Here is a 25731-nt window from a genome sequence, read left to right on the forward strand (position 1 = left end):
TAAAATAAAAAAAATAATTTATAAATGGTTGTTTGATATTTCAGCTAGATGATTTCTAGGACGATTCCCTCAGGCTGACTAATCTAAATTTTTTAAATGAATGCACATCTGAAAGTAATTGCTTAGGTATTTCATTATAAAACAAGTACACACTGGAAAACAGACATCTATTATTGTATTATATCAGCACAGTGATAAGTTCTTATTATGTAGCACGATGAGTGGAAACCACATAGCCTTGTCACCACATTCTTCTCAGCTGAGACACACCAATGTTCCGTCCTTGATGAACATGAAAGGGGTGAGTCTTCCAAATTCAGAATTGCCTGCCGAGCTCAATTGCAAAGTACCTCCTACGTGATAATGATTGATTGAGCACAGGAACAAAAATAAAGGCATGGAAGTAAAATCAAAATTTTGGGCTGAAGTATGAATAGTTAAAATCTTGTTCTGAGGAAATAGAAGGGTTTTTAGGTAGTTACTCTTGCATATTTTGGATTACCAGGTGACCTGAATTTAGATCCACAGGTGGTAATTAGAGAGATTCGGGATCTTCTTTATTAGCACGGGAGGAGCCTGGTCACATACGTAAATAGACTCTTCTGTTTTCAGAGTTTTTATTAGTATTATGTGATGTATATAACTAATAAAGTTATTCTCTTTATTAGTGAAGGATTCTACTAATTATTCTTTCTCTAGATAATGGCTGGCTGAAGCAGTAAAAATGACTATTCTGATCTCAGTTTCATTCTGTAAACAATAAGAATACCAGAAAATACCTATATTTCAAGTGCAGAGCAAGGGAATATGCAGAATCATTAAACGGAAGTCCTTGTTGAGACCTTGGAAATCTATGGGACCTGACCCCAACCCTTTTCAATGAAGTTAGGAACCGGAACTAGTCTAAAGACCTCTTCATGGAAATCAAACGATGCTAAAGAAATACAGTACATAGTTTATAACATTAGTTGTACACCATTAGTACTACTATTATAAAATAGTTTATATTGCAACCAAACAGTTCTGCACATTATACAAATTTAAGCTAAATATCACTTGCACTTTAACACTTACACATCAAATGAAGAAACTAACAAAATTCACCAATTCACAACACATAACCAAAACTTGAACCCTAGAAATAAATTTATGAAATCAGATATATTTTACTCCCACATGCATTTGATTTGATGAGTATGCTTAAAATCATAAGTCATGACCACACTTCCATCCATTCTTTTCAATACAAAGCTCTCCACCAAAACATAGCATCCAAACTTCTTCCATCCTTCGGCATCTCCTCTGAACTCTTCCACTCTATTTACCCTCACTTCTCTTTCATCCCCACCAGCCCATCCAACTCTTTCTTCTTCCCATTTCATTCTCTCCACAATCTCTAAACTCAATCCTACACTTACTTCTTCTCCTTGGCTCCCGAAACTCTTAAACCATATAGCGTTATCAACCACATTCTTTTTATTCCACACAGCCTCCCTGCCTCCAACCAATACAGATTCTCTGGGAACAACAGCATCTACCATTACAACATTGCCCTGATCAGTATAGTCACACTCAAATATTTTCTCCCACCTTTGCTCAAGTGTCATCTCATAAAACATTGAATTTTCCATTTGATCTCTTGGTGTCTACGTTCCATCTTTAATGAATATGAAAGGGCTGTACCATTTTCCTACCACGACAGCTTTTGAACTCTTGTGGGACAATGGAAAATTCAAGCTGGGAAGGTGTGCACGAAGAGCAGAGTCAATCCCCAGAGCCTCACCTAGTGTGTAGTTTTTCGGAGTTTTGGTGCTAATCTGCCATCCTTTTGTCCTCAAAAAGCCAGGAGGGAAAGCATCATGTGTTACAGATTTGGTATAGAAAGTACCCCTTTGACTGCATGCAGAATCACAATTAGCAATCTCAAATTGCTGATATATTTCTAGAGGGTCAAATGGTCTTGGCTTTACGTCTTTAACACATCTGCAGAAACAGCAAGTAGTCATGTCTTCTTCCTTGGAACAAGCATATGCCATCCTAAAATATAATAGAAAATGGATTAACACATGTCCGACCAAATGTATAGAGAATAATTTTCTTGATTTTTACACTTACCCTTTACGTTTTCCATGGGGCTCAATCACATAGTACCGTTTACTGGACAAGGGTTGATTTAGAACAGGAACAAAGGTGGCATCATGGTAAGAAGTATGTCGGTGTTCTCCAGCACCTGAAGAATGTATAGTAGTTAAAATTTAGTTCTGAGGGAAGGGCAGATCAATAAGGATACGGTTTTTGCACAATCCGAAGCAAGAGTAAATCTCAGATTCTTCATCTTGGATTACTAAATAACCTGAGTTTGGACCCTGAGGAGGTATTGAGAGAGATTCTGGATTGTGTCTGTAGTGAGAGAGGAGCCTGGTCACATACATGGTTACTCTTTTCGGATAATTCTGATCAGTTGACTTCTATCTAACTGAGATATCACAGGTCTTATAAGAAAGTTATTCAATTCTGATTGCTTGTAAAAGTACAACAAGTTAAAGTATTTTTGTGTTTATATATCTTTCACATAGTTTTTGACTAATCTGATGATATTTCGTGGATGATTCCCAAAGATTCTGCAAGAGTATTAAAATAAAAAAAATAATTTATAAATGGTTGTTTGATATTTCAGCTAGATGATTTCTAGGACGATTCCCTCAGGCTGACTAATCTAAATTTTCTAAATGAATGCACATCTGAAAGTAATTGCTTAGGTATTTCGTTATAAAACAAGTACACACTGGAAAACAGACATCTAGTATTGTATTATATCAGCACAATAATAAGTTCTTATTATGTAGCACGATGAGTGGAAACCACATAGCCTTGTCACCACATTCTTCTCAGCTGAGACACACCAATGTTCCGTCCTTGATGAACATGAAAGGGGTGAGTCTTCCAAATCCAAAATTGCCTGCCGAGCTCAATTGCAAATTACCTCCTACGTGATAATGATTGATTGAGCACAGGAACAAAAATAAAGGCATGGAAGTAAAATCAAAATTTTGGGCTGGAGTATGAATAGTTAAAATCTTGTTCTGAGGAAATAGAAGGGTTTTTAGGTAGTTACTCTTGCATATTTTGGATTACCAGGTGACCTGAATTTAGATCCACAGGTGGTAATTAGAGAGATTCGGGATCTTCTTTATTAGCACGAGAGGAGCCTGGTCACATACGTAAATAGACTCTTCTGTTTTCAGAGTTTTTATTAGTATTATGTGATGTGATGTATATAACTAATAATGTTATTCTCTTTATTAGTGAAGGATTCTACTAATTATTCTTTCTCAGTTTCTCTAGATAATGGCTGGCTGAAGCAGTAAAAATGATTATTCTGATCTCAGTTTCATTCTGTAAACAATAAGAATACCAGAAAATACCTATATTTCAAGTGCAGAGCAAGGCAATATGCAGAATCATTAAACGGAAGTCCTTGTTGAGACCTTGGAAATCTATGGGACCTGACCCCAACCCTTTTCAATGAAGTTAGGAACCGGAACTAGTCTAAAGACCCCTTCATGGAAATCAAACGATGCTAAAGAAATACAGTACATAGTTTATAACATTAGTTGTACACCATTAGTACTACTATTATAAAATAGTTTATATTGCAACCAAACAGTTCTGCACAATATACAAATTTAAGCTAAATATCACTTGCACTTTAACACTTACACATCAAATGAAGAAACTAACAAAATTCACCAATTCACAACACATAACCAAAACTTTAACCCTAGAAATAAATTTATGAAACCAAATATATTTTACTCCCACATGCATTTGATTTGATGAGTATGCTTAAAATCATAAGTCATGACCACACTTCCATCCATTCTTTTCAATACAAAGCTCTCCACCAAAACATAGCATCCAAACTTCTTCCATCCTTCGGCATCTCCTCTGAACTCTTCCACTCTATTTACCCTCACTTCTCTTTCATCCCCACCAGCCCATCCAACTCTTTCTTCTTCCCATTTCATTCTCTCCACAATTTCTGAACTCAATCCTACACTTACTTCTTCTACTTGGCTCCCAAAACTCTTAAACCATATAATGTTATCAACCACGTTCTTATTATTCCACACAGCCTCCCTGCCTCCAACCAATACAGATTCTCTGGGAACAACAGCATCTACCATTACGACATTGCCCTGATCAGTATAGTCACACTCAAATATTTTCTCCCATCTTTGCTGAAGTGTCATCTCATAAAACACTGAATTTTCCATTTGATCTCTTGGTGTCGACGTTCCATCTTTAATGAATATGAAAGGGCTGTACCATTTTCCTACCACGACTGCTTTTGAACTCTTGTGGGACAATGGAAAGTTCCAGCTAGGAAGGCGTGCACGAAGAGCAGAGTCAATCCCCAGAGCCTCACCTAGTGTGTAGTTTTTAGGAGTTTTGGTGCTAATTCGCCATCCTTTTCTCCTTAGAAAGTCAGGAGGGAAAGCCTCCTGTGCTACAGATTTGGCATTGAAATAACCCTTTTGAATGCATGCACTTTCATAATTAGCAATCTCAAATTGCTGATATATGTCATGAGAGTCAAATGGTCTTGGCTTCACATCTTTAATATATCTGCCGAAACAGCAAGTAGTCTTGTCTTCTTCCTTTGAACAAGCATGGGCCATCCTAAAAAATAAAAGCACATGGATTAACAAATGTCCAAACGAATATATAGATAATAATTTTCCTGATCTCTACACTTACCCTTTACGTTTTCCATGTGGCTCAATCACGTAGTACCGATTACTGGACAAAGGTTGATTCAAAACAGGGAAAAAGATAGCATCATGTAAATAAGTCTGTTGGGTTTCTCCACCACCTGTTGAATATATAGTAGTTAAAATTTTGTTCTGAGGGAACGGCAAATCAAGAAGGTTCCGGTTTTTGCACAATCCGAAGCAAGAGTAAGTCTCAGATTCTTCATCTTGGATTACTAAATAACCTGAATGTGGACCTTGAGGTGGTAATAAGAGAGATTCTGGATTATTTCTGTATTGAGAGAGAGGCCTGGTCACATACATTGTTACTCCTTGAGTCTTTTTTGGGATTCTTTAGTATTCTGCTATATATATAGTTTGTACAGGAAGATTATTCAATTCAAATTACTTGGACAAGTACAACAAGTTAATCATATTTCTGTTGCCTTTTTTGACTTGATGTTTATACATCTTTCAAATAGTTTTTAACTAGTCTAATGATAATATGCATAAGGCTCCCATTCTGCCACCATAGCATAAATACAAAAAAAATGCAGCCACAAATAAAAAATGCAATATTGATAATTTTTGGATGATTTCTTGGAAGATTCCCTCAGGCTGACTAATCTAAAATTTCCATATGAATGTCACATCTCAGAGAAATTTCGCTGATGACACAATCTTATCAGTTATAATCTCTGATTGAGTAATCAATACGACTTCTGTCTGAACAGGTATACTGACGACTGCAGCATTTTTGTTATTGTGACCAATTTTAAACTCAAATATCTGCTCCCATCGTTGCTCGAGTGTCATCTGATACACAAAGGTTCCATCACGGATAAACATGAAAGGCCCCATCCCTACCTTGACAACTTCAGAACTCTAGTTGTTAACTCAAATATTTATGTCTGGAACGCAAGCACGGAGGGCCTAGCTAAATTCCAAATTCCATGCCTAGCTAAATTGCACAGTGCCTGCTATGTCATAATGGTTGATTGAGAATAGTAACAAAAATAGTATCGCGGAAGTAATCAACATTTAGGCCTGGAGTAGGAGTTCGAGTAGTCAAAATCTTATCCCGAGGAAAAGGAAGGCTTTTAAGGTAGCGACTCTACCAGGTAACCTAAATTTGGACCTTCAGGTGGTACTTGGGGAGATTTGGGATGATTTTAGATTGCTTTAACATCTCAATCAAGTTAATTATTCTCTTGCACGTTGACAAATTGCTATCTCAGAATCTTCTGAGAGCTTTCGCCTAGTTCATGATTACTTGGCACAACTTCCTTTACAACTTAATCAGCATGTTGACATTAACAGGTCTTTCTGAGAAGATTCAGAACTACTTTTTAAACTGATCCATGTAAATATTTAAGTATTAACAACAGAAAATAAAATTGTCAAATGTTGTTTCAAATAGTTTTCTGACACTTTAGAAGCATTTTACATAGTTTTCTCACACATAGATATCCAGATGAAACTGCATAATTTACATAACATATATTTTGTAAACAAATTGGCATGACATAAATATACAGATGAAACTGTGAAGGTCTCTTATTGAGGAACAAGAGGAAAGAAACTGCAGTCCTTAAATAGAAAACGAGCAGTGTAATTGCAACGGAAACTCATGAGAAATATCTATAAAACACAAAGAAAGGCCTTCTAAGAAGCACACGCAATACTTGATTCTTTGTAGCTCATTCCCAAATGCACCTAACCTGATGAGTGTGCTTAAAATCATAGGTCATGACCAAGCTTCCGTCCATTCTTCTCAACACGAATCTCTCCACCAATACATAGCACCCAAACTTCCTCCATCCTTCAGAACCTCCTCCAAACTTCTCCACTCTATTAAACGTCACTAGTCGTCTTCCTTCACCAACATATCCAGCTCTCTCTTGCTCCCAATTCATCCTTTCAAATATCTCTAAACTCAATCCAACGCTTACTTCTTCTCCTTTTGTCTCAATGGCCTTAAACCATATAGTCTTGTCGACCACATTCTTCGCATCCCAAACAGCTACACTGCCTCCCACTAATACGACTTCTTTCTGCACAGGTGCAGTGATCATTACAGCATTGCAGTTAATAGAATTATTTTTGCATTCAAATATCTGCTCCCATCGTTGCTCAAGTGTCATCTCATAATACATTGATTTTTTCATCTGATAAGCCAATGTTCGGTCCTTAATGAAAATGAAAGGGCAGTACCACATCCCCACTTTGACAGCCTCAGAACTCTTACAAGAAATTTGAATGCTTGTGTCTGCAATGCGTGCACGGAGGTCTGAGTCAAGACCTAAAGCTTCAGCTAACTTACTGTTTTTAGCCTTTCTCGTCCTGATGCACCAACGTTTCATCTTCAAGAAATCTGGAGGGAACGCATCATGTGCAACTGAATTGGCATAAAAGGAACCGTTGCCACCCTCTGTGGTTCCCCCAAGATATATATGAAACTGTTGATAGATGCCTAGCGGGTCAACTGGTCTTCTTGTCAAATCATAAATTGTTTTGCTTGGTGTTCTGGTTTTGCAGTGGGGGCACGTTACTTGTTCATCCTTCAAACAGGTGAATCCTTTCCTGAAATGATAGCAAGATGAATAAATTTCAAAGACCAGATTCCAGAAATAACATAACATAGTACCTGTTACAAGTAAAAAAAGTACCCTTTATAATTTTCCCTATGATTGCCTGCATCAATTGCATAGTACCTGTTACAAGACAATGGTTGATTTATAACAGGAATAAGGACAACTTTATCTACGGTTGATAAATCTTGTATGTTTTGAACATAAGTTCGAATGGTCAGAATATTGTTATAAGGAAAAGGCAAGCTTTTAAGGTAGTGGTTCTTGGATGATCCAAACCAACTAGATGTCTCAGCTTCTTCATCTTGGATCACCAAGTAACCAGAGTTTGGACCTTCTGGTAGTAACGAAAGAGATTCAGGATTTTTCGTATAATGTGAGAGGAGCCTGGCCACATACATTGTTAGACTTTAGTTTTCCTAAAGTACCATATGATTTATATATATGTGGAAAATAAGTGCTGCTTTTATATTCAGTAGGAATCTCCAACAAGTTATTTCTGCTAATTTATTCTTGAGTTTTATTGACTGGTTCGTGATTACAACCGACTAGCTAAATCGAATAACATATTTGCGACTACTTGAAGGTTATCCTGCTGATATGGCATCATTAATATTTTAATGTAATATATTGGGTTGACATTTGTAGTCTTTATGAGATGATACCTAATTAAACAATTAACATCAAACACTACTTGCTTATTTATATTGATCAGTGCAGAATATAAACAGGTACCTTTCCAGTAATTCTGTTTTGGTGTCTAGAATAAAGAGGGTCTGTGATCAAATTGGTAAATGAGTAACTTAGCGTTGAAATAAATTCCAGGTTCGGTATCCTGATCACGTCAAGTTTAAAAAATGTGCAATATTTAACAAACTAACTGTTGCGGCTTCAAAGAATAAAACAACTTGAGTTAAACAGAAACAGTTAACCTACTGGCCTCAGCACAAATAAGCTTACCACACTTAGCTTTTGCTCGATGCATCATATCCTGCAAATCAAAATTAGATAAGCGCCGGTCAATAGGTTCAAAATTATATACCTGCGGATTGAGATGCTCAAAGGGGATGTTTTTTAAACTAACATTAACTCCAACAAGTTGTTACAAAGGCAAAAACAGATTTAAGATTATATGTAATTGATTACAGTCTGAAACCAGAAATAAAATTACTGGCATTCTATTTGCAAAGCACATTTCAAAAGTAAATTAACATTAAGAGAATGATGCATCTGATATTCCTTCTCTAAATAATGGCTAGTTAAAGCACTAAAAAAGATTATGATAACCTTAATTTCATTCTGTAATACATGGGCACAAATACAAGACAATATGCAGAATCATTGAACAGAAGTCCTCCTTGAGATCTCGATATTCAGAAGTCACTCTACCTATTACTACAACCCAAGGCAACTTTTTGGTTTCAAAATGGATGTATTCCATTGAAAAAACTAAGATTTACATAACAGAAACTTTGTAAACAATATGGCATAGGCTTAATGACCTTTTAGCCCTTGAAGTTTGGGTGAAAGTTCCAATGCGGCCTCGAAGTTTAAAAACATAAATATACAGACGACAATGTGAAGTCTCTTATTGAGGAACATGATGAAAGAAACCAAAGTCCTTACACAGAAAATGAGTAGAGTAATTACAAGGGGAACTCGTGAGAAATATGTAAGAAAAGCACAAACAAAGGCCTTCTATGAAGCACACACAATATCTGATTCTTTGCAGCAAGAAATACAATCTCATTCCCATATGCACCTTACTTGATGAGTGTGCTTAAAATCATAGGTCATGACCAAGCTTCCGTCCATTCTTTTCAACACGAATCTCTCCACCAATACATAGCACCCAAACTTCCTCCATCCTCCAGCACCTCCTCCAAACTTCTCCACTCTAGTAAACGTCACTAATCGTTTTCCTCCACCAACATATCCAACTCTCTCTTGCTCCCATTGCATCCTTTCAACAATCTCTAAACTCAATCCAACACTGACTTCTCTTCCTTTTGTCTGAATGCCCTTAAACCATATAGCCTTGTCAACGACATTCTTCTCATCCCAAACAGCTACCCCGCCCTCAACTAAAACAACTTCTGTCTGAACAGGTGCATTGATCCTGATAGCATTGCTGTTAATGTGATTATTTTTGCATTCATATATCTGCTCCCATCGTTGCTCAAGGGTCATCTCATAATACATTGACTTTTTTATCTGAAAAACCAGTGTCCGGTCCTTGATGAACATGAATGGGCAGTACCACTTCCCTACCCTGACAGCCTCGGAACTCTTATCAGATATTTGAATGTTTATGTCCATGTTGCATTCACGGAGGGCTGAGTTGAGACCCAAAGCCTCAGCTAACTTGTACTTTCTAGACCTTACCGTACGAATCTTCCAACACTCCGTACTCAAAAAAGCTGGAGGACGCCCATCATGTGCAACTGATTTGGCATAAAAGTAACTCTTGGCACCCTCTTGAGTTTCAGTAAGAACTATCTTAAATTGTTGATAGATGTCTCGTGGGTCTACTGGTTTTGTTGTCAAATCTCCAATTATACTACCGGGTTTCCTGGTTTTGCAGTGGAGACACATAACTTGTTCATCCTTCAAACACGTAAATCCTTCCCTGAAAAGTTAACAATATACAAAAATCCCGAGCATTAAATTTCAGACATAATCAAGACTCTAAAACTTCAGCATACAAGGTACAAACAAGTCTATCTTGAGCATAAAAAGTTCATTATACCCTTTACGTCTTCCTGAGCATCCACCTGCCAGAATTGCATAGTACCTGCTACAAGATAGTGGCTGACTTATAACAGGTATTAGAACAACATCGTGTAGCTTTACAACACTGTCATGAGTATACGAGTAATCAGTTAACATATTGTTATAAGGGAAAGGCAGGCTTTTAAGGTAGCTGTTCTTGGATGATCCAAACCAACAGGATGTCTCAGCCTCTTCATCTTGGATTACTAAGTACCCGGAATTGGGACCTTCTGGTGGTATCGAAAGAGAATCAGGATTCTTTTTACAGTGAGAGAGGAGCCTGGTCACATACATGGTTTAGCTTGTACAAGATCAATATATGAAAAACATATGTTGACATTATATTTGGTTACCATCTATTACAGATTACTCTATACAGTTTGACCAGATCATGATTACTTAACATTGCTTGCAAACTTCACATTTGATTTAAATAAGTTTTGTAACTATTTGAAGATTATACTGCTGTGTCATGACAAGTTCTCTCCTTGAGGATTATTTTAACTTCAGACTTTCATTTCATTGAGATATAGGAGTTATATAATAAAATTGGATTGGCATAGAGGCATCAGAATAACATCAAATACTAATTGCTTGTTTTTATCACAACTCCAACAAGTTATAATAAGAGCAAAACAAGGTGAAGATTATAGGAAATCAATTACAGTCTGGAATCAGGAATAAAATTACTTGCGTTCTCTAGAACTTGCAAAGCCCGTTTATTTCTATAAAAATGGCTGGTTGAAGCAGTAAAAAATATTATGTTGACCTTAATTTCATTCTCTAAAGGGTAAAATGCCAGAAAATACTTGATAGGAGGTGATATGCAGAATCATTTGAACTTTTTGGGACTTGATTCATAGTTCTACAGATTGGCTTGGGGGGCCAAAGCAATCGACTTGCATCATAAACAAGGAGGATGAAAGGGGAACAATTCGACAGAGGATAAAAGGGATTATGTCAAGTGAGGTAAGAGGGTAATGGCAGCAACCACTTCATGGAAATCAAACGATGCTAATTTGTTATCACTAAAGAAATACAGTACACTATTTATAAAATTAATTAGTAGCAGGATACCATTCCAAATTTTTCAAAATAGGCTCTAAAAATTCTCTCCAGCAACCAGCATTTGTCATTTGGAGAATGTTACCAAAATCTTATATATATTTTTAGCCCAAAAATCTAAGAACCTTGTAGTCATTCGCCATAGAGTCGTAACCAAATTCTAATTCTATTTTATGCCTAAATGAGTTTCCAGTTGGAGAAGCAGTAACTTTCTTGAACTACCTGATTAATGGAGTCCAGAGGACAGCGCGCATCACCCATTAAACAAACTTAGTTTAAATTTGTACCCATGAGAGAAATGATACCATTACAACCAACAAGCACTACTACATCTTTGAGCTTAGGAGACACTACTTGCGTAGCACTTTTTTGCATGTGCTATACAAGAAAGATTCTTACATAGCGTTTTCAGAAAAAACGTTATACAAGATAAATAAAATAAAACTAAAAATAAACAAAACATCTTAAAAAATCGGGGTATAAAAGATTCGACAGAACACATTAACACGATCAAGGATGGTCAGAACGACCTGTTGTAGAACAATAAAAATCTGTATTGTATGAGAAATTAAAGAAAATATATATTAGAATTTTCAAAACAGAAAAAGAAAATATATTTGAAAGTTGAGGATTTCTATTTAACTGATCCCCTGGCAGGATATGTCGAAGATGATCTTGTTTTCTATTCTAATTTCGTCAGTATTTTTGATCGTCACACAAGTACTTTGATGCCGGAGGATTTTGTTGCCCCCATGATATCGGAAAAGTGCAAGAATCCGATTACTTTTGTCGCCAATGGACAAATCTTTGTGCTCTCCGTAGACATTAATGCTCCTCGGGGAATGGTTGTATTTGAGACAATTCATCTTGATAACTGGTTGATTTGGAAGCAACTAGAGGGACCTTCTAGAATATTCTTTAGTTGTAAATTGTTTTGCTCAGCTTTTGTCAATGGTAAATTTCTCATTACCTCTGATGATTGGGGTCAATTCTATATGTTTTCTTACGACGTTGTTTGTAACAAATGGTCTATTCATAGAATCAGTAGTTGTATACAGTGGCGGATCCACACCTCTGATGATTGGGTCATTCTATATGTTAATATTCTTTAGTTGTAAATTGCTTTGCTCAGCTTTTGTCAATGGTAAATTTCTCATTACCTCTAATGATTGGGGTCAATTCTATATGTTTTCTTACGACGTTGTTTGTAACAAATGGTCTATTCATAGAATCATATAGAATTGACAGATCACAATAGAGATCTTAACTCTTTCGGGGCCAAATATTATTTTACAAGAAGTGTATATAATTATATTATCATTATTACTTTATCAAAATAGAGATCTTAACTCTTTCGATTCACGAAAATCATCTATAATCGAATCTACAGTGATCGTACGAGCAATTTTTTTTTTTTTTCAAGATAATCAGTGAGATTCATCATGCATTTTGTTCCGAAGATTATTCTTAACGAAGTTCCTGGCTGAGAAAGATCGCTCTGTTATTATTGATGATTATTATCATAAAGAATATGATTTAGCATTAATCCTACTATTCTTACTGCTAGTTTCATTTCAACCTCATTATTTTCCACTTTTCCTGAGAATAAAGTGAAAGGCAATGATGACCGTAGCAGAACTAAGATAATAAGTTCTTCAGAACTTCGAAAGCTGATGAGATTGGTGAATGTTGAGGCTTTGAAGATGAAGTTGTTGGGGGTAATGATCAGGATAATCAAGGCGATAAAGAAGTGATTACTTACACAGGTTTCTAGAACTATGTCAAGGCTTATTTGTTTACACAAACGAGTAAAAAAACAGAAGTGAGAATCAGCTTCTGTTTCTTAAAAACAAACAAGCGCACAATTTTCATGTAGTTAAATATATTAATTAAAAATTCATTTAATAGATATTTAAGAACATAAAAAGTATATGTACGATTGTTTACAATTATTACTGAGTTCGAACAAAAAATCTCAATATAATATTCCAAATGTTATATATGAAATATTTTTGATTAAATCTTGTTCACTATTTAGTATTTTGAATAAAATTGGTGACTATTATGTATGATTAAAGTATATCTCAATGAGTATATATTATTTTAAAGTATATTTAAATGAGTATATTTTATTTCGATTAATATATTGGAATATCTAATAATTATTAAAAATTATCATAAGAGATAATCCTTTGGTTCCTCTGGTCTCTTTACATTGACTACGAAGGATTTAGCACGGATCGTAAGACTTTTAAAAAACATAATTTTATAGATTATTTTAGAAAAATCTCTAAATACAGATATAATATTTTATTTTTATAAAAAAATTAAAAAAATAAATTCTCAAACCATAGTTCATACATCTTTTTAAGCTCAAGCACCGGAAAATGAGAGGGCGGGGAGTACACTAGTAAATACAAATACAATATCCATGAAATTAAGTTTTTATGTGCAAGTCTCTCTGGTGAAGAACACATGTACACAAACTTCTAACTTTCCATGAATCTCTCGTCAAGGACCGAGATTCATGGCCTTCACCCCCACCCACATCCTCTTGCCCCCTCTCTCTCCCTACAAAAACCCTTTGTTTCTCTCTCTAAAACGCCCACTTTTTTGTCACCAAGAACCCATCTTTCCACCTCTGCACCCCACTACAAGCCAAGAAATTTCAGGGTTTTCAATGCCAAGCAAGCCTGGTTTCGAAACAATGAGCAACAGGGGGTGATCTACACCGATGACTTGTCGGAAGACGGAGAGGTGTACAAAAGCACTCTGAGATTAGTGGAGTGTTCTATGTTTGCTGCACTTGGGGGATTGAGTTATATTCTGAGTAGTTCTCTTGCAATTGAGGTAGTTGAAATGAAATGGAAGTAGTTGTATTGGTTTTCTTCGTTGCGGCATTTTGTCGAATGTTTGTGTGATGTTAGTTCAGCTAATTGACATTTTATTTTGTATGATATATAATCTTTTAGTGTGTTTATGTAAGTGCAAGTTAAATTAGATAATACATTTTGGTGATTGGTATTGGGGAAACTTGGCGATTGGTAATGTGACCATCGATTTTTAGAACTGTAATCAGCGTTTGTAGGAATTGCTAGGTGAAATAAGTTGTAGTTCAAGTCACCTTTTAGCATTGATAAGGTGATCGGGGATTAATTGGAGCTTAATAGGATGCATATTAATAATAATTTTGGTTAAAAAAATTTAATGTGTAGTTTTATAACCAAGGCCAGATTTCCTCCCTTTTTTCTAGTAAGACGCTTAATGGTCTTATTATCATAGAATAGGCCAATTGTTAGACCATGTGCTGTTGTGTGATGAATATTTTTATATTTAGTTTATGAAGATTTAATATTGCAGTTATGCTGATATACTTGAAAATTGTATATATGACAGAATTATTTTGGATGTTTCTTCGCATTGCCAATAGTATTCTCCTCTATAAGATGGGGTTTAGCTGCTGGAAGAAAAACTATGGTTTGTAGATACTGGTTTTTTTCTTTCCAGGAGATTAATTATTGGTGGAATATTTACTGTATATTTATGTTTATGTAACATCATATTATCTTCACAAATATGCAGGTGGCAACTGCTATACTGTTATTTGTTTTAGCTGGTCCATTAAAAGCTTTAACTTATCTGGTAAGCATTTCTTTCCTCATCAATAATGCAGAACGGGTGTTGCTAAAATGAAGAAGAGATATATTAAGGGATTTTGAGATAATCAGATGTTATTAAAGGCAACAGCCGTTTAGATGAAATTTGTCTCATAATCGATGATTCATTATAATTAAGAATGACCTCATTAGAATGAACTAAACTGTTTCTAATCAAGCTCAAACCCTCATACTTGATCCCCTGATCAGTCAGCTTCTTTGCTATCTAAAAGCTCTGTTGTTCTGCTCTTGTTTCTCAGTAAATTGTTGATCACTCTAATTGGTGAGCACTGACTTTCTTTGATTCCCTCGGTGTACAGAATTTTTAAATTTAATGAGATGGATCCTCTAGGCTCTAAGTTTGATCTTCTTATTTGTTTTGTTAGTAATCTGTATAGAATATGCTAGAACTGCTCTCGGATTTTATGATCTATCATCTAAGTGACTTTACAGTTTGCATGCTCTTGCAGTTGATGTACGGGTTGCTAGGTCTTACTATGGGTTCTTTGTGGAGGTATGCACAGACAGCATAACTGAACTTGTACTTGAACATATTGGTTGATTAAGATTTTGTGAATGTTGTGGCATGATTATTATTCATACCCTTTCTACATAGTTTGGATTGATTTATGAAAGTAAAAGTCAACTTGATGTGTGTGCAGTTTAAATAACTAGCTACATTAGAATAATGTAAAAAGTTGCTAGTTACAATCGCAAGATTAAACCACTAGCTACATTAGAATGAAGGAGTAGATTCCCTTTTTTATATTGGATTTAACTTAACAAACACTCTCCATTTGAAATTCTTGTTCCTTTAAAAAAACGCTAGGTAAATCTTCGAAAGTTGCAAAATTATATCTAATCATAAAATAAATGTATAGTTGGAACATGTTTTTCTTTACATTTTCTCCTTGTATATCCTTGTATACTATGAGATCCGTTTAGACCATGCTTTTTTTACATTGCCTCGTACAGTATGAGTTCCAGTTGCTAATTATTTATCAAGCTGATATGCATCCAAATTTTTAATTAACAGGTTAAGGGCAAGTTGGGGCATTTCTGTCTGTCTGACTGCAGTTGTAGTGTTTCTGCCCTACGCCATTAGTAATGCATTTGAAGCTGTTAACATTCTTAGTCATAAAATAATTCTTAATAAACTGTCAATTTAATTGCAGGCTCGGGCTTTGGGTGCCACATGTTATGTTGTGATGTACTCATTCTTAATTAGAGAAAATATTCTCTCTCTGGTAACTTGATAGCCTCTTGTCCCTAATTTATTTCCGGAGAGACCAGAATTTTACTTATTGACCTTTCCTCTAATTTGTAGATCACAATAAATATTCATGCTAGTCTCACATATATCCTTACAGCATTGGGATTTATCACAATTCCATCGATGAACACTATATATGCCATCTTCGGGATTCTGGTATGTTCGCCTGTATTATGACCTCTATCTTTCTCTTCACCACAGTCTCTAAATTTTAGGTAATAATGGATTCTGTCTTTTCCCTTTTGAACAGCTTTTGATGAACTGTGGTTTCTTTGTGTTCTTGCTGCATCTTCTTTATTCGGTATTCTTTACACGTCTTGGAATGAAAGAATCACTGAGGTTGCCAGGTTGGTTGGACAAGGCAATATAATGTAGACTGATTTACTCAAATTACTTGGGAAGTATAAATGATCGAATTGTCTGCGGAGCATGAATTAAGGTATCAAGAAAAGGAGTGCTCTGTGAAAAATTTTGGAATGTTAAAACACTACTTTTGTTTTACAGATTTTATCAAATCATTGATCTCGATGAAGTTATCCGACAAAAAAGTCAGAATAGAATCATGGTGCAATCAAATGCAACCGAGTACAACCTTTTGTTTCAAACAGTCTTAAAGAAGAGTTTTATTTGTATTTGGTTGCATATTATTAATACTAAACGTATTTAGCTGCAAAGTTGTACTTTTGAAAAAAAAACACGTTTTTCATCCCCAGCCATCCCTTTGCCCCTTGCCCTTTTCTGATGTATCTATATGCACAGCTCTAGAAGTATTAAAAAAAATTTAGACTAGCCATAATATATCTGAAATCACCTAATTTTAATAATGAAAGAACAATTTATAATTTCTCTGTCAATTTAACTATTAAAAAAGTCAAAATTTAATATAAACACATGAATTCATTGAAAAACACATGCTGCAGTGACAACCTATGCTGCTTTAGAAATTAGTCAGTGCTCTTGAATAAGATTCTTCTGCTTTGAGAAAACTATGTCGAAGGTAGTGAGTGATAAAAATTGCCTATAACTTTGATATAAGATTATAACTATTTCCGGTTTCACCGGAAGAGATTACAAAAGCTACCAGTTGCATTTGCCACTATATTTATCTTCACCACTATAATCTCCGCACCCCAAAACTGCCTGAACAATTACTGACAAGAGGTGTCGTACTATAAATGTAAATCCCATGTATATACTGAGAATGTATATACTAAGGACGAATAAATTTGATGAATAACAAACTCTTAAGGTTGCTGAATGCTATAGCGCATCCTGTAACAATTCACACTAGTCTCACAATCGACCAACTTTACATTTCCAGTTGGCTTCCTTGATGCACATAGAATCCAAGCCGCACCTATAGTTATAATAGCAAGCGAAGATGCATGATCTCTTGCTGGAGGAATAAAAGGTAACTGCGAAGTTGTGACAAGTTGCCATAGATACTTCTCAAGTATAAAGCACTATTACCTGACTGAGGTTTATAAAGTATTGAATGAATGCAGGCTCAAGCCTCTTTCCTTGTTATCCTGTGTATCAAATAGTAAGATATTCAGATTTTTGATACTAAATAGGGTGGTTCAGTAAAGAATCGTAATGTGATGAAATAAGATGCAAAGCACTATCAAGTTAACAAAAAGGTTCAGCACTAAGATTCTACGGGCAAAATACAAGTCTGTCTGCAAATTATGCAATAATCACCCTGTAGCAACATTTATTGATATCTTAAACACCACATTGCTTACCTGAAGCAGTAGATTCCCAGGGCAGTTGTAATTTCATGAATAACTGATGTTGCAAAATGCAGATAGAGTGCACCTACATTCAGATTCAACCTAAGTTATTTCTCAAGCCCATGACATATGAAATTTTAACAGGATAAAAAGAAGCATAAATATTCCTTCTTCTCCAAAGCAGCAAAAACATAATCTCACATATGCAACAGGTTAGGTTCAAGCATCTGTATTTTAAATAATATTATATGGTGAAAATATTAAACTTATACTTTAATTCACAAAAAGAAAATTTGAAAAATAATAATTCTAGCTAAGAGGTCAATGCACTTAGAAATGTGTGCCAAAAGTCAAACATCATTTATTTGAAAACAGAGGGAGTAGAAGCCTAAATATTCCTTTTTCTCCAAAGCAGCAAAAGTATAATCTCACATATGCACCAGGTTAAGTTCAAGCACCCGTATTTTAAATAATATTTATATGGTGAAAATCACCAGAAACGGGGAAGTAAATCGAGCAAGGAAAATTATTCATACCAGTGTATACACAGTAACCAAGGAGAACCCAATTTTCTTCAACCAAAGGAATTCTGCAACAAAAATAGACAATTCACTTGGTCTTTATTAACGTGTGGAACTTTAATATCTTCTGAATGACAAGTAAATTGAAACTTTCTTATTTGAGTTGAGGTTGCATTAGAACTTAAAAATATGTCATGTTAGCATACCCATCGTTCAGTCTGGCAGTGAGTGTATTTGCAATAGCAAAGGGGAGATATAACAGTGACTGCACATTTTACCAAAAAAACATATATACTCGGTTATTTCTGAAATAATGGCTATGGAATTCAAAAAATTGTTACATAAAATGATAGGGTATTAATAGTATGAAAAAGAAAATGATCTCAACCTAATATGATGAACTAACATCTTTGAGAGTGTAACCCAATTACACCAATCATAACAAGATAACACATGATCCCAACATAATGTAACATTTCTTCGAAGAAATTTGCATTCCCCATAAGCAACAGTTTATACTAAGCAACAGTTTACTCCTATAATGTGTAACGCATAAATTAGACACGACAAACTGTTCAAGAGATGGAGTTGATATGCAGAGTTGCTGCAATAAAAAATTAATTAAATTTTATGTGAGACGGTAGAGGTTTAAGAGATGGTTTTGATATATAAGTGCAGACGACACTAAAACCAAATAAACCTGGGGGCCACATTATTAGTTACAGATATAAAGTAATAAGGACTTTAATTGAATAAACTGTCGAATTTAAGCCAACAAGAAGAATAAATTTGGCCAAATTTTAATGCCTTTCAGACAATCAACATTCCATACAACTTCTATATCTAACTAACATGCAGCCGACCTAAACACATTTCCATCGAAATCAAGATTTAGACATGATTATGAATAATCATTTGTTAGACATCCCTGGTTAGAAAGAAGAACATACCATGCACATATTAGTTTTCAATCCCTTTGGTTCGTCACATAAGTGTGCCAGAATCATTCTCCCCTGCCAAAATAGTGACATGATGCCACATGAGTAATCTTGAACCATAATAAATGAAAATTCCACACAAAGAAATCTTGTGGACACAGTAAATACAGATCAGAAGAAAGTGAATGGCGTGTAATCAGTGTAGACCTAACAAAAAAAGATCTAAATAACACGTTCACAAGTTGATTTTGTTCTAGTTTGCACTGTACTTGTGCATCTGAGGGGCACAAAGCTGAACTCTTAAGGAATATGCGATACTTTTAGAAGCATATATATCTTACCACAAGAAATCCAAAAGCAAGTCCAGTTCCCATCACAACCATATGTGGATAGTTGACCATTATATTAAATGGTGACAAATAATCCCTGCACAAAAGATGATCCTTATCAAATCCAAATATGCATACATCTATACCAGATTATATAAATAATACATATATCACATTATAGCAAGGGAAGTCGCCTTTACAGGTTTGTAAATCTCACAAATGCATTGCTGAATCATACATAGATAAGCACCCAACTAACTTATTGTACATGTATATTTTCTGATTTGAAAACAACTCTGGTAACTCATGATTACTTATCTCAGTACTCTACTATTTAGATATGAGTTAAACGAGACTCGCAAACCTCAGTGCTAACTGCTAAGCATCTGCTGCATCTAATGTGTATGAGTCACACACATCACATGTAGATGGCTAGTACATTAATAAAGAAAATATCCCAGTAACTTCGGGCAATAGGGAACCAGCAAAGAGTGTCTTACCAGATCAAAATCCCTGCCATAAGCACCACAAATGGGTAAAGCTGGTAACAGAAAGATCAGATTCATATAAATATGAGCCGCATGACAAATAATGCTCTCTATAAAATAAACATACCATTGCTAAAGCCAGAAGCATGCTTCCTTTTCTTGCCTGGACAACTTTATAAACATTGTGCACACTGCACAGAGCGTAATACCATGTAAGAGACACATGAATCTCATGAACAAACAGTTTTGTAAGTCTACAAATAGACATTAAAGATTTTGCTATTATTCATTACTGACATCTAATCTCATTATGTCTGTGGTAATTATCTCTTTAAATAATGTGACAGAATCACTTACTTGAATGTTACTGTTGGAATAACCGCAAAAGCAATCATCAGATACAGTACAGCTCCATATGTAGGAACCTCTGGTACAAGAAGTCATACGATCAAGAGCATATATAACACTAATAATACAATTCTTTAGCGGTGACTACTGATTGAAATCGGCAGTGATAGTAACACACATATACTAATCAGTTGCTACTGCAAAGATGTTTAAGTATAATGTACAGAGAAAAAGAGAGTTGCTATATTGCACAGTACAGATTACTAAAGAAAGAATCTGATGCCTTACCACTTAGAATTGGGATCCAATTCAAGAATGGCAGAGATTTTCCAAACTGCTGGTCCCACCATTCAGCTCCTAAAAGAAATACAACAGACGATACATTGAAATGATGCAAGGGTGTACTGGAGTTCATTTAACTTCTTGTATGTCTATATGAATCTGAACATACTAGAAATCTGATCAAGTGAGCATACCAACTATAGCTGTAAAGCAATGCCCCACATATATCAGCATGAGACCCTCTGTAGGTCCATTAACTGCAGGGAGGATTAGTGTATTGGTGAAATAGCTGCAGAACAGAAGAATATCAAGTAAGCCAAAACTATTTAATGCTTGTGCAATTATAATACCCTCTTGCATCAAACAAACATATATGATGATAATGTACTTAAATATACTACAATACTAAGACATTAAAACCCACCAACAGAACAGTAACATACTTTTCTAAGTAGTAATAAGTTGAACACTTACTGTTCCCATGTGGCACCATAAAATGGAACAGCTGATATCACCCAAAACCAGAAAGTATATTTCCCACACATGGATGTGCTTCCAAACGCTAATGCTTCTAACTGAAAGTTGTTTGCAAAACATGAAGCGTTTGCTCTAACAAACGCTAGTTGCCTAAACGATTGAAAATGGTAACCATACTTTTTTCCTTGTAAAATGCCCTTTAGACAATTTCAGGTCAAACTAAGTAGAATTGAAATGTGAATATACAATTATATTCATAATATCTTGATATTTAAGAACCCTGTAAGTCTTAAGATGAAATATAATTTCTTGTAGTTATTATTCCTCAATCTCTGTTTATAATATATGAAAAATAGGTGACAAAAAGTCAATTACACAAAAAAAACTGTACAAGGAATAGAGGAATTATATCAGATATGTACTTACCGCACATGCAAGTGCATCGCATCCTGCAATATTTTTAAAAATTAGTACAAGGTGAAAAGCAAGCCAGGAAAAAAAAATTGTAGGCAAAGCAGCACAAAAAGACATTATTACCATGATCAAAAAGCTCTCCCAGTGGACTCGAGGAATTAGTTCGTCTTGCTTGCTTACCATCCACAGCATCAAAAGTCTAAAAGTAATTTCCCAGGTTAAATCATGAAAAGATGAAATACATTTCCTATCTTACTGTACCATTATAATACTAACCCGAATGGCATCAATACTAAATATGTACAAGTGGACAGTTAGCAAATGCAAAATACATAGACTTCAGCCCTCAACTTTGTAAAGACTACTGACTAGACATAAAATGGAAACAACAACTGTACATGTGCTTAAATGTAAAAGTGTTTAACAAACCTGGTAAAGGAAAAGTAGAAGTCCATGAGCAACATGAACCCATCTGGGTGGAGGCGAATCTAAGCGAGGTGAATATATCTGGAAACAATAAATATGATACAAGGTAAGTACATTTAACAGGGATGTTAGCAGATTACAGATCATCAAAAGCTACAGTAGAGAGTGAATAATGAGAACCAAAGAAAATGAAAATTGTGATAAGGAAGCAATAATATGCAGATATAGGCTTCCACTCACATAGCCTAAGGAAGCAGATATGCCCAAGAACACAAATCCCATTAGAGTAATCTGACAGATATAAAATGTGTGGTTAAGTAAACAAGAAGAAAGACGTCCTTAAGCTTGCAAATCACAGAAAGCTAACATAATTGTAAAGATGCATACCATATTGGGTCTGGAAAAGCAACCCATTCCATAGGAAACAAACAAGAACAAAGTAGTTAGTTACTTGGAATAAATAGAAAAGAAAAGAAAACTACACAATTTGTCATATGAAATAGATAAGCACCAAAGCCAGACAACAATAAGTAGAACATGTATAATTGAAGGAAGGAGATATCTTTAGCTCAAAGGAATGGTAATGTTATAACGTTTTTTGATTCTTATTTATAGTAAAAAGAATGTGTTCAACTACTATATTTTTTTTCAGTAAAATACTTGAAAATCGTAGAACAATTTTCACTGCCAAATAATGCTATAAACCTTTTAAAACAAAATTAAAGATATACATTGTAGTTAAGTCTTGTTGGTTAACTCATAGTTGAAGTGGATGTTTTGCATAGCAGGTTGTTTACAATTTTAGAAAATATCAGTTCACAGAGAAATCCTAAGACAGTTCACGAATAATAAAATTCAATACAACTCCAAGTTTAAATTTGTAAAGACTGAAGATTAACTACAATGAGAACACACTAATTTCTTATAGTGTCCATGTCCCTGTCAAGGTATGTGAGCAGTATATCAATACAGATTTAGACACTCTGTACACTCTTTATTGTTTATATTTTTCATTTAGTTGCTGCATGATTTTGTGATGCTAATAAAGACAACGTAAGCAGAGGGAAAGCGAATGCTTATCCCTTGGGACACCAGTCAAAGGAGTTTGAGCCGTCAGACTGACACAAATAAGATATATAACTTGGAATGTAAATTAGGCACATCTGTTATTATATAAGAATACATAAAACTAAGAAATTATTTGATTAATTTGATCAGATGGACGTATATTTGGAAATTATCTTATATTCGAACTAATTATAGCCAGTGTTCTAAAAGTCGGCGATTAATCGGGATTAATCGCCGATTAATCGCTGTTCGGTCGGCCACCGTCTCGATTAAGCGTTAATCGGGTAAAAAAGCGTTTTTCTGAAAAATCGGTAAAAAGCGGGATTAATCGGTCAAAAAGCGGTGAATCGGCAAAAATCGGTCAAAAAGCGGTCAAATTTGAAATTTTTAAAAATTTAAAAGATAAATGTTAAAAATCAAAAGATAAGAAAAAAATTATAAACTTAATTAATATTTTGAAAAAGCAAACAAACGGAGATCAAAAAGCAGCTGTAGTTGTGTTTGAGTAGTAGTCCTAAAGTTCTGATCATCTCATTCCACATAATCAACCAAGTTCAAGCACTGAATCTCAGAAAGTAACGACTTTGTCTTTAATTTAATCGCATCTTTTTGCACTTTGGTAATGTTTAATTGAATCAGCGATTGTATACAAAAGCTTTACAACGTAATTCTGCATTTTAAACTTATTACAAGTATATTATGATCTAATAGATTATTATATCTAATTATATAAATGATATAAATAGTTTGTTCTGTAACTTGTGGACTTGTAACTTGTGGACTTGTGGTAATTCATTGATATTTTGATTAAAAATATAAGAGTGAAATTCTATTATATATATATTTAATTAAAAAATAAATTAAATTGATTCCGATTAATGGTCCGATTAATCATTCCGATTAATCCCCGATTATCCGATTAATCGCTGGACGGTCCCTTCACCGACTAAGTCCGATTCCCGCTTTTTACAACACTGATTATAGCTATATTTATATTTATAATAATGAGATGTTATTTTTATATTTTTAGAAGTTGGGTGACCCTCAATTCAAAATTAGATGACCCTAAATAAAATTTTAAAACAAAAGGATCAAAAATGTAAGAAACGAAACAATTGATCAAACTCGAATCATTAACAATAAAGAACAGTGGAATCGAATGTAGTGCACTTACGGCATCCAAAGAGGGAAAATGTTAACACAGTTCCTCCAAAAGGGCTGCAAGACATACTTGGCGAGATACGAGTGATCCACCCCACTGTACTTATATCTATGCAATGAAGCAACACCATGAGCTCCTATATAACCCATTTCTTACTTCTTGCTTATATCAGTCACTCTTCCACTACAAAACCTGCCCATAATCAATATTATCAAGTTTATCATTAATTCCAACTAGGTTTACACATGGGATAACATTATAACATCAAAACAACGTTATGCAAAATGATATTAGAACTGACATTGAATAAAATAATAGACAGATCTGTGAATCTACGGAGAAATAGTGGGTGAGGATATACCTGGGAATGCAGATATGGGGTTGGATCAAAGTGTTGGATGTTTATGTGGGGTTTTAATTATATTAAATCTCCGGCCTGCCTTGTAAATAATGGAGTGTGAAACTGTGGAACTGATCAGTGAAAACTGAAAGAGAAATGGCCGGCATGGTTGCGAGATAAATTTAACCTTCAATGGCATATTAAAACGGAACTTGGTACAGAGGTTTTGCTTTAAGCGACATTTTTAATAGATTATTTTTAGTTTGCGATTTTTATTTTTTATTTTGAGCAAAGTTTACGATTTTAATGGATTGTATCTCATTTTGATTTTGTGTCAATTCTTGATAAAATGTCACATAGTTGATTTAGATTTTTTAGGATTTAAGTACAATATTTAAAAATCTCTTTAATTTTGATGAGATTTCGGAAAAAACTTAAGATATACTAAATAATCTCACAAAATCCATCATTATATGAATCTGAAAAAATCTATCATGATTTTAATACCATTAGATATTAATGGATTGTAAACAATCCCAATTGAGTATCATTAAATTTTAAAGCATGATTTAAAATCATGATTGAACACCACCATATTTTGTAACATAATTTAAAATCTCAATTGAATACCCCAAGATTCTGTTACATTTTTTAAAATCCGAATTGAATACATTCGGATTTCATTAATGAAAAAAAAAACCCCATTTCCGATCTTTTCGGCCACGACCGAAAGAAAGGGGAACCCTTTGAATATAATAGTTGGAATATGTTTGGTTTTAATTCATTCAATATTCACACGCACTCAATAATACTTGTAGTACTCTCTTTAATCACAAAGATCAACTAACTTATTCTCACACCGGAGGTAAAATCGGGGGAACATCCCTTGCATTCTTCTCTTTGCAGGCATCACCAATCAATGTCTCAGGCAGAAAACTAGTTCCAAACATTGGCGCCTTCTATGGGAACTACAAGCAAACTCTTGAAAAACTAAACAATAAATAAGAACAACCATGCCTACCCCGATAATGTATCAACAATTATTCCCCTAAATCCTAATGAACAAATCAGCCTCTCAAACTCCCATGCCATAG

General features: G+C 34.7%; 5 protein-coding genes and 1 pseudogene across 8 annotated transcripts; 1 reads left to right on the forward strand and 5 right to left on the reverse strand.

Annotated features, from left to right (window-relative positions):
- Positions 1-951: 951 nt before the first annotated feature.
- On the reverse strand, positions 952-2489 carry LOC108193660 (uncharacterized; annotated as a pseudogene).
- Positions 2490-3628: 1139 nt separating this feature from the next.
- Positions 3629-5103, reverse strand: LOC108193659 (uncharacterized). The gene is made up of 2 exons (XM_017360411.2): positions 4762-5103; positions 3629-4683 (listed from the first exon to the last, which is right to left on the reverse strand). The coding sequence occupies exons 1-2, from the start codon at positions 5076-5078 to the stop codon at positions 3813-3815; spliced, it is 1188 nt and encodes a 395-aa protein (XP_017215900.1). The 5' UTR covers positions 5079-5103; the 3' UTR covers positions 3629-3812.
- A 1097-nt stretch (positions 5104-6200) lies between these two features.
- On the reverse strand, positions 6201-7783 carry LOC108195491 (uncharacterized). Of its 2 annotated transcripts, none has more exons than XM_017362454.2 (2): positions 7469-7783; positions 6201-7337 (listed from the first exon to the last, which is right to left on the reverse strand). In XM_017362454.2, the coding sequence occupies exons 1-2, from the start codon at positions 7744-7746 to the stop codon at positions 6455-6457; spliced, it is 1161 nt and encodes a 386-aa protein (XP_017217943.1). In that variant the 5' UTR covers positions 7747-7783; the 3' UTR covers positions 6201-6454. The 2 variants fall into 2 exon arrangements, with proteins under 2 accessions (XP_017217943.1, XP_017217942.1); XM_017362453.2 differs by having other exon boundaries at positions 6205-7337; positions 7424-7783.
- Positions 7784-8949: 1166 nt separating this feature from the next.
- LOC108194515 (uncharacterized) lies at positions 8950-10439 on the reverse strand. The gene is made up of 2 exons (XM_017361476.2): positions 10095-10439; positions 8950-9974 (listed from the first exon to the last, which is right to left on the reverse strand). The coding sequence occupies exons 1-2, from the start codon at positions 10409-10411 to the stop codon at positions 9092-9094; spliced, it is 1200 nt and encodes a 399-aa protein (XP_017216965.1). The 5' UTR covers positions 10412-10439; the 3' UTR covers positions 8950-9091.
- Positions 10440-13564: 3125 nt separating this feature from the next.
- Positions 13565-16743, forward strand: LOC108194126 (uncharacterized). Of its 3 annotated transcripts, none has more exons than XM_017361025.2 (8): positions 13565-14032; positions 14579-14659; positions 14765-14824; positions 15309-15352; positions 15875-15917; positions 16014-16085; positions 16166-16267; positions 16362-16743. In XM_017361025.2, exons 1-8 carry the CDS (start codon positions 13682-13684, stop codon positions 16479-16481), a joined length of 873 nt encoding a protein of 290 aa, XP_017216514.1. In that variant the 5' UTR covers positions 13565-13681; the 3' UTR covers positions 16482-16743. The 3 variants fall into 3 exon arrangements, with proteins under 3 accessions (XP_017216514.1, XP_063937525.1, XP_063937526.1); XM_064081455.1 differs by having other exon boundaries at positions 16209-16267; XM_064081456.1 differs by lacking the exon at positions 13565-14032 and having other exon boundaries at positions 14594-14659; positions 15292-15352.
- Positions 16744-17116: 373 nt separating this feature from the next.
- Positions 17117-24837, reverse strand: LOC108193658 (choline/ethanolaminephosphotransferase 1). The gene is made up of 20 exons (XM_017360409.2): positions 24659-24837; positions 24310-24489; positions 22455-22464; positions 22308-22358; positions 22071-22148; positions 21765-21840; positions 21654-21676; positions 21225-21325; positions 20945-21039; positions 20757-20825; positions 20478-20547; positions 20248-20311; positions 20133-20173; positions 19645-19729; positions 19316-19378; positions 18572-18630; positions 18381-18433; positions 17857-17929; positions 17582-17640; positions 17117-17468 (listed from the first exon to the last, which is right to left on the reverse strand). The coding sequence occupies exons 2-19, from the start codon at positions 24444-24446 to the stop codon at positions 17619-17621; spliced, it is 1170 nt and encodes a 389-aa protein (XP_017215898.1). The 5' UTR covers positions 24447-24489; positions 24659-24837; the 3' UTR covers positions 17117-17468; positions 17582-17618.
- Between the last annotated feature and the right edge of the window lie 894 nt (positions 24838-25731).

The sequence above is a fragment of the Daucus carota genome, chromosome 7 (assembly GCF_001625215.2).
Source record: "Daucus carota subsp. sativus chromosome 7, DH1 v3.0, whole genome shotgun sequence".
Taxonomy (NCBI): domain Eukaryota; kingdom Viridiplantae; phylum Streptophyta; class Magnoliopsida; order Apiales; family Apiaceae; genus Daucus; species Daucus carota.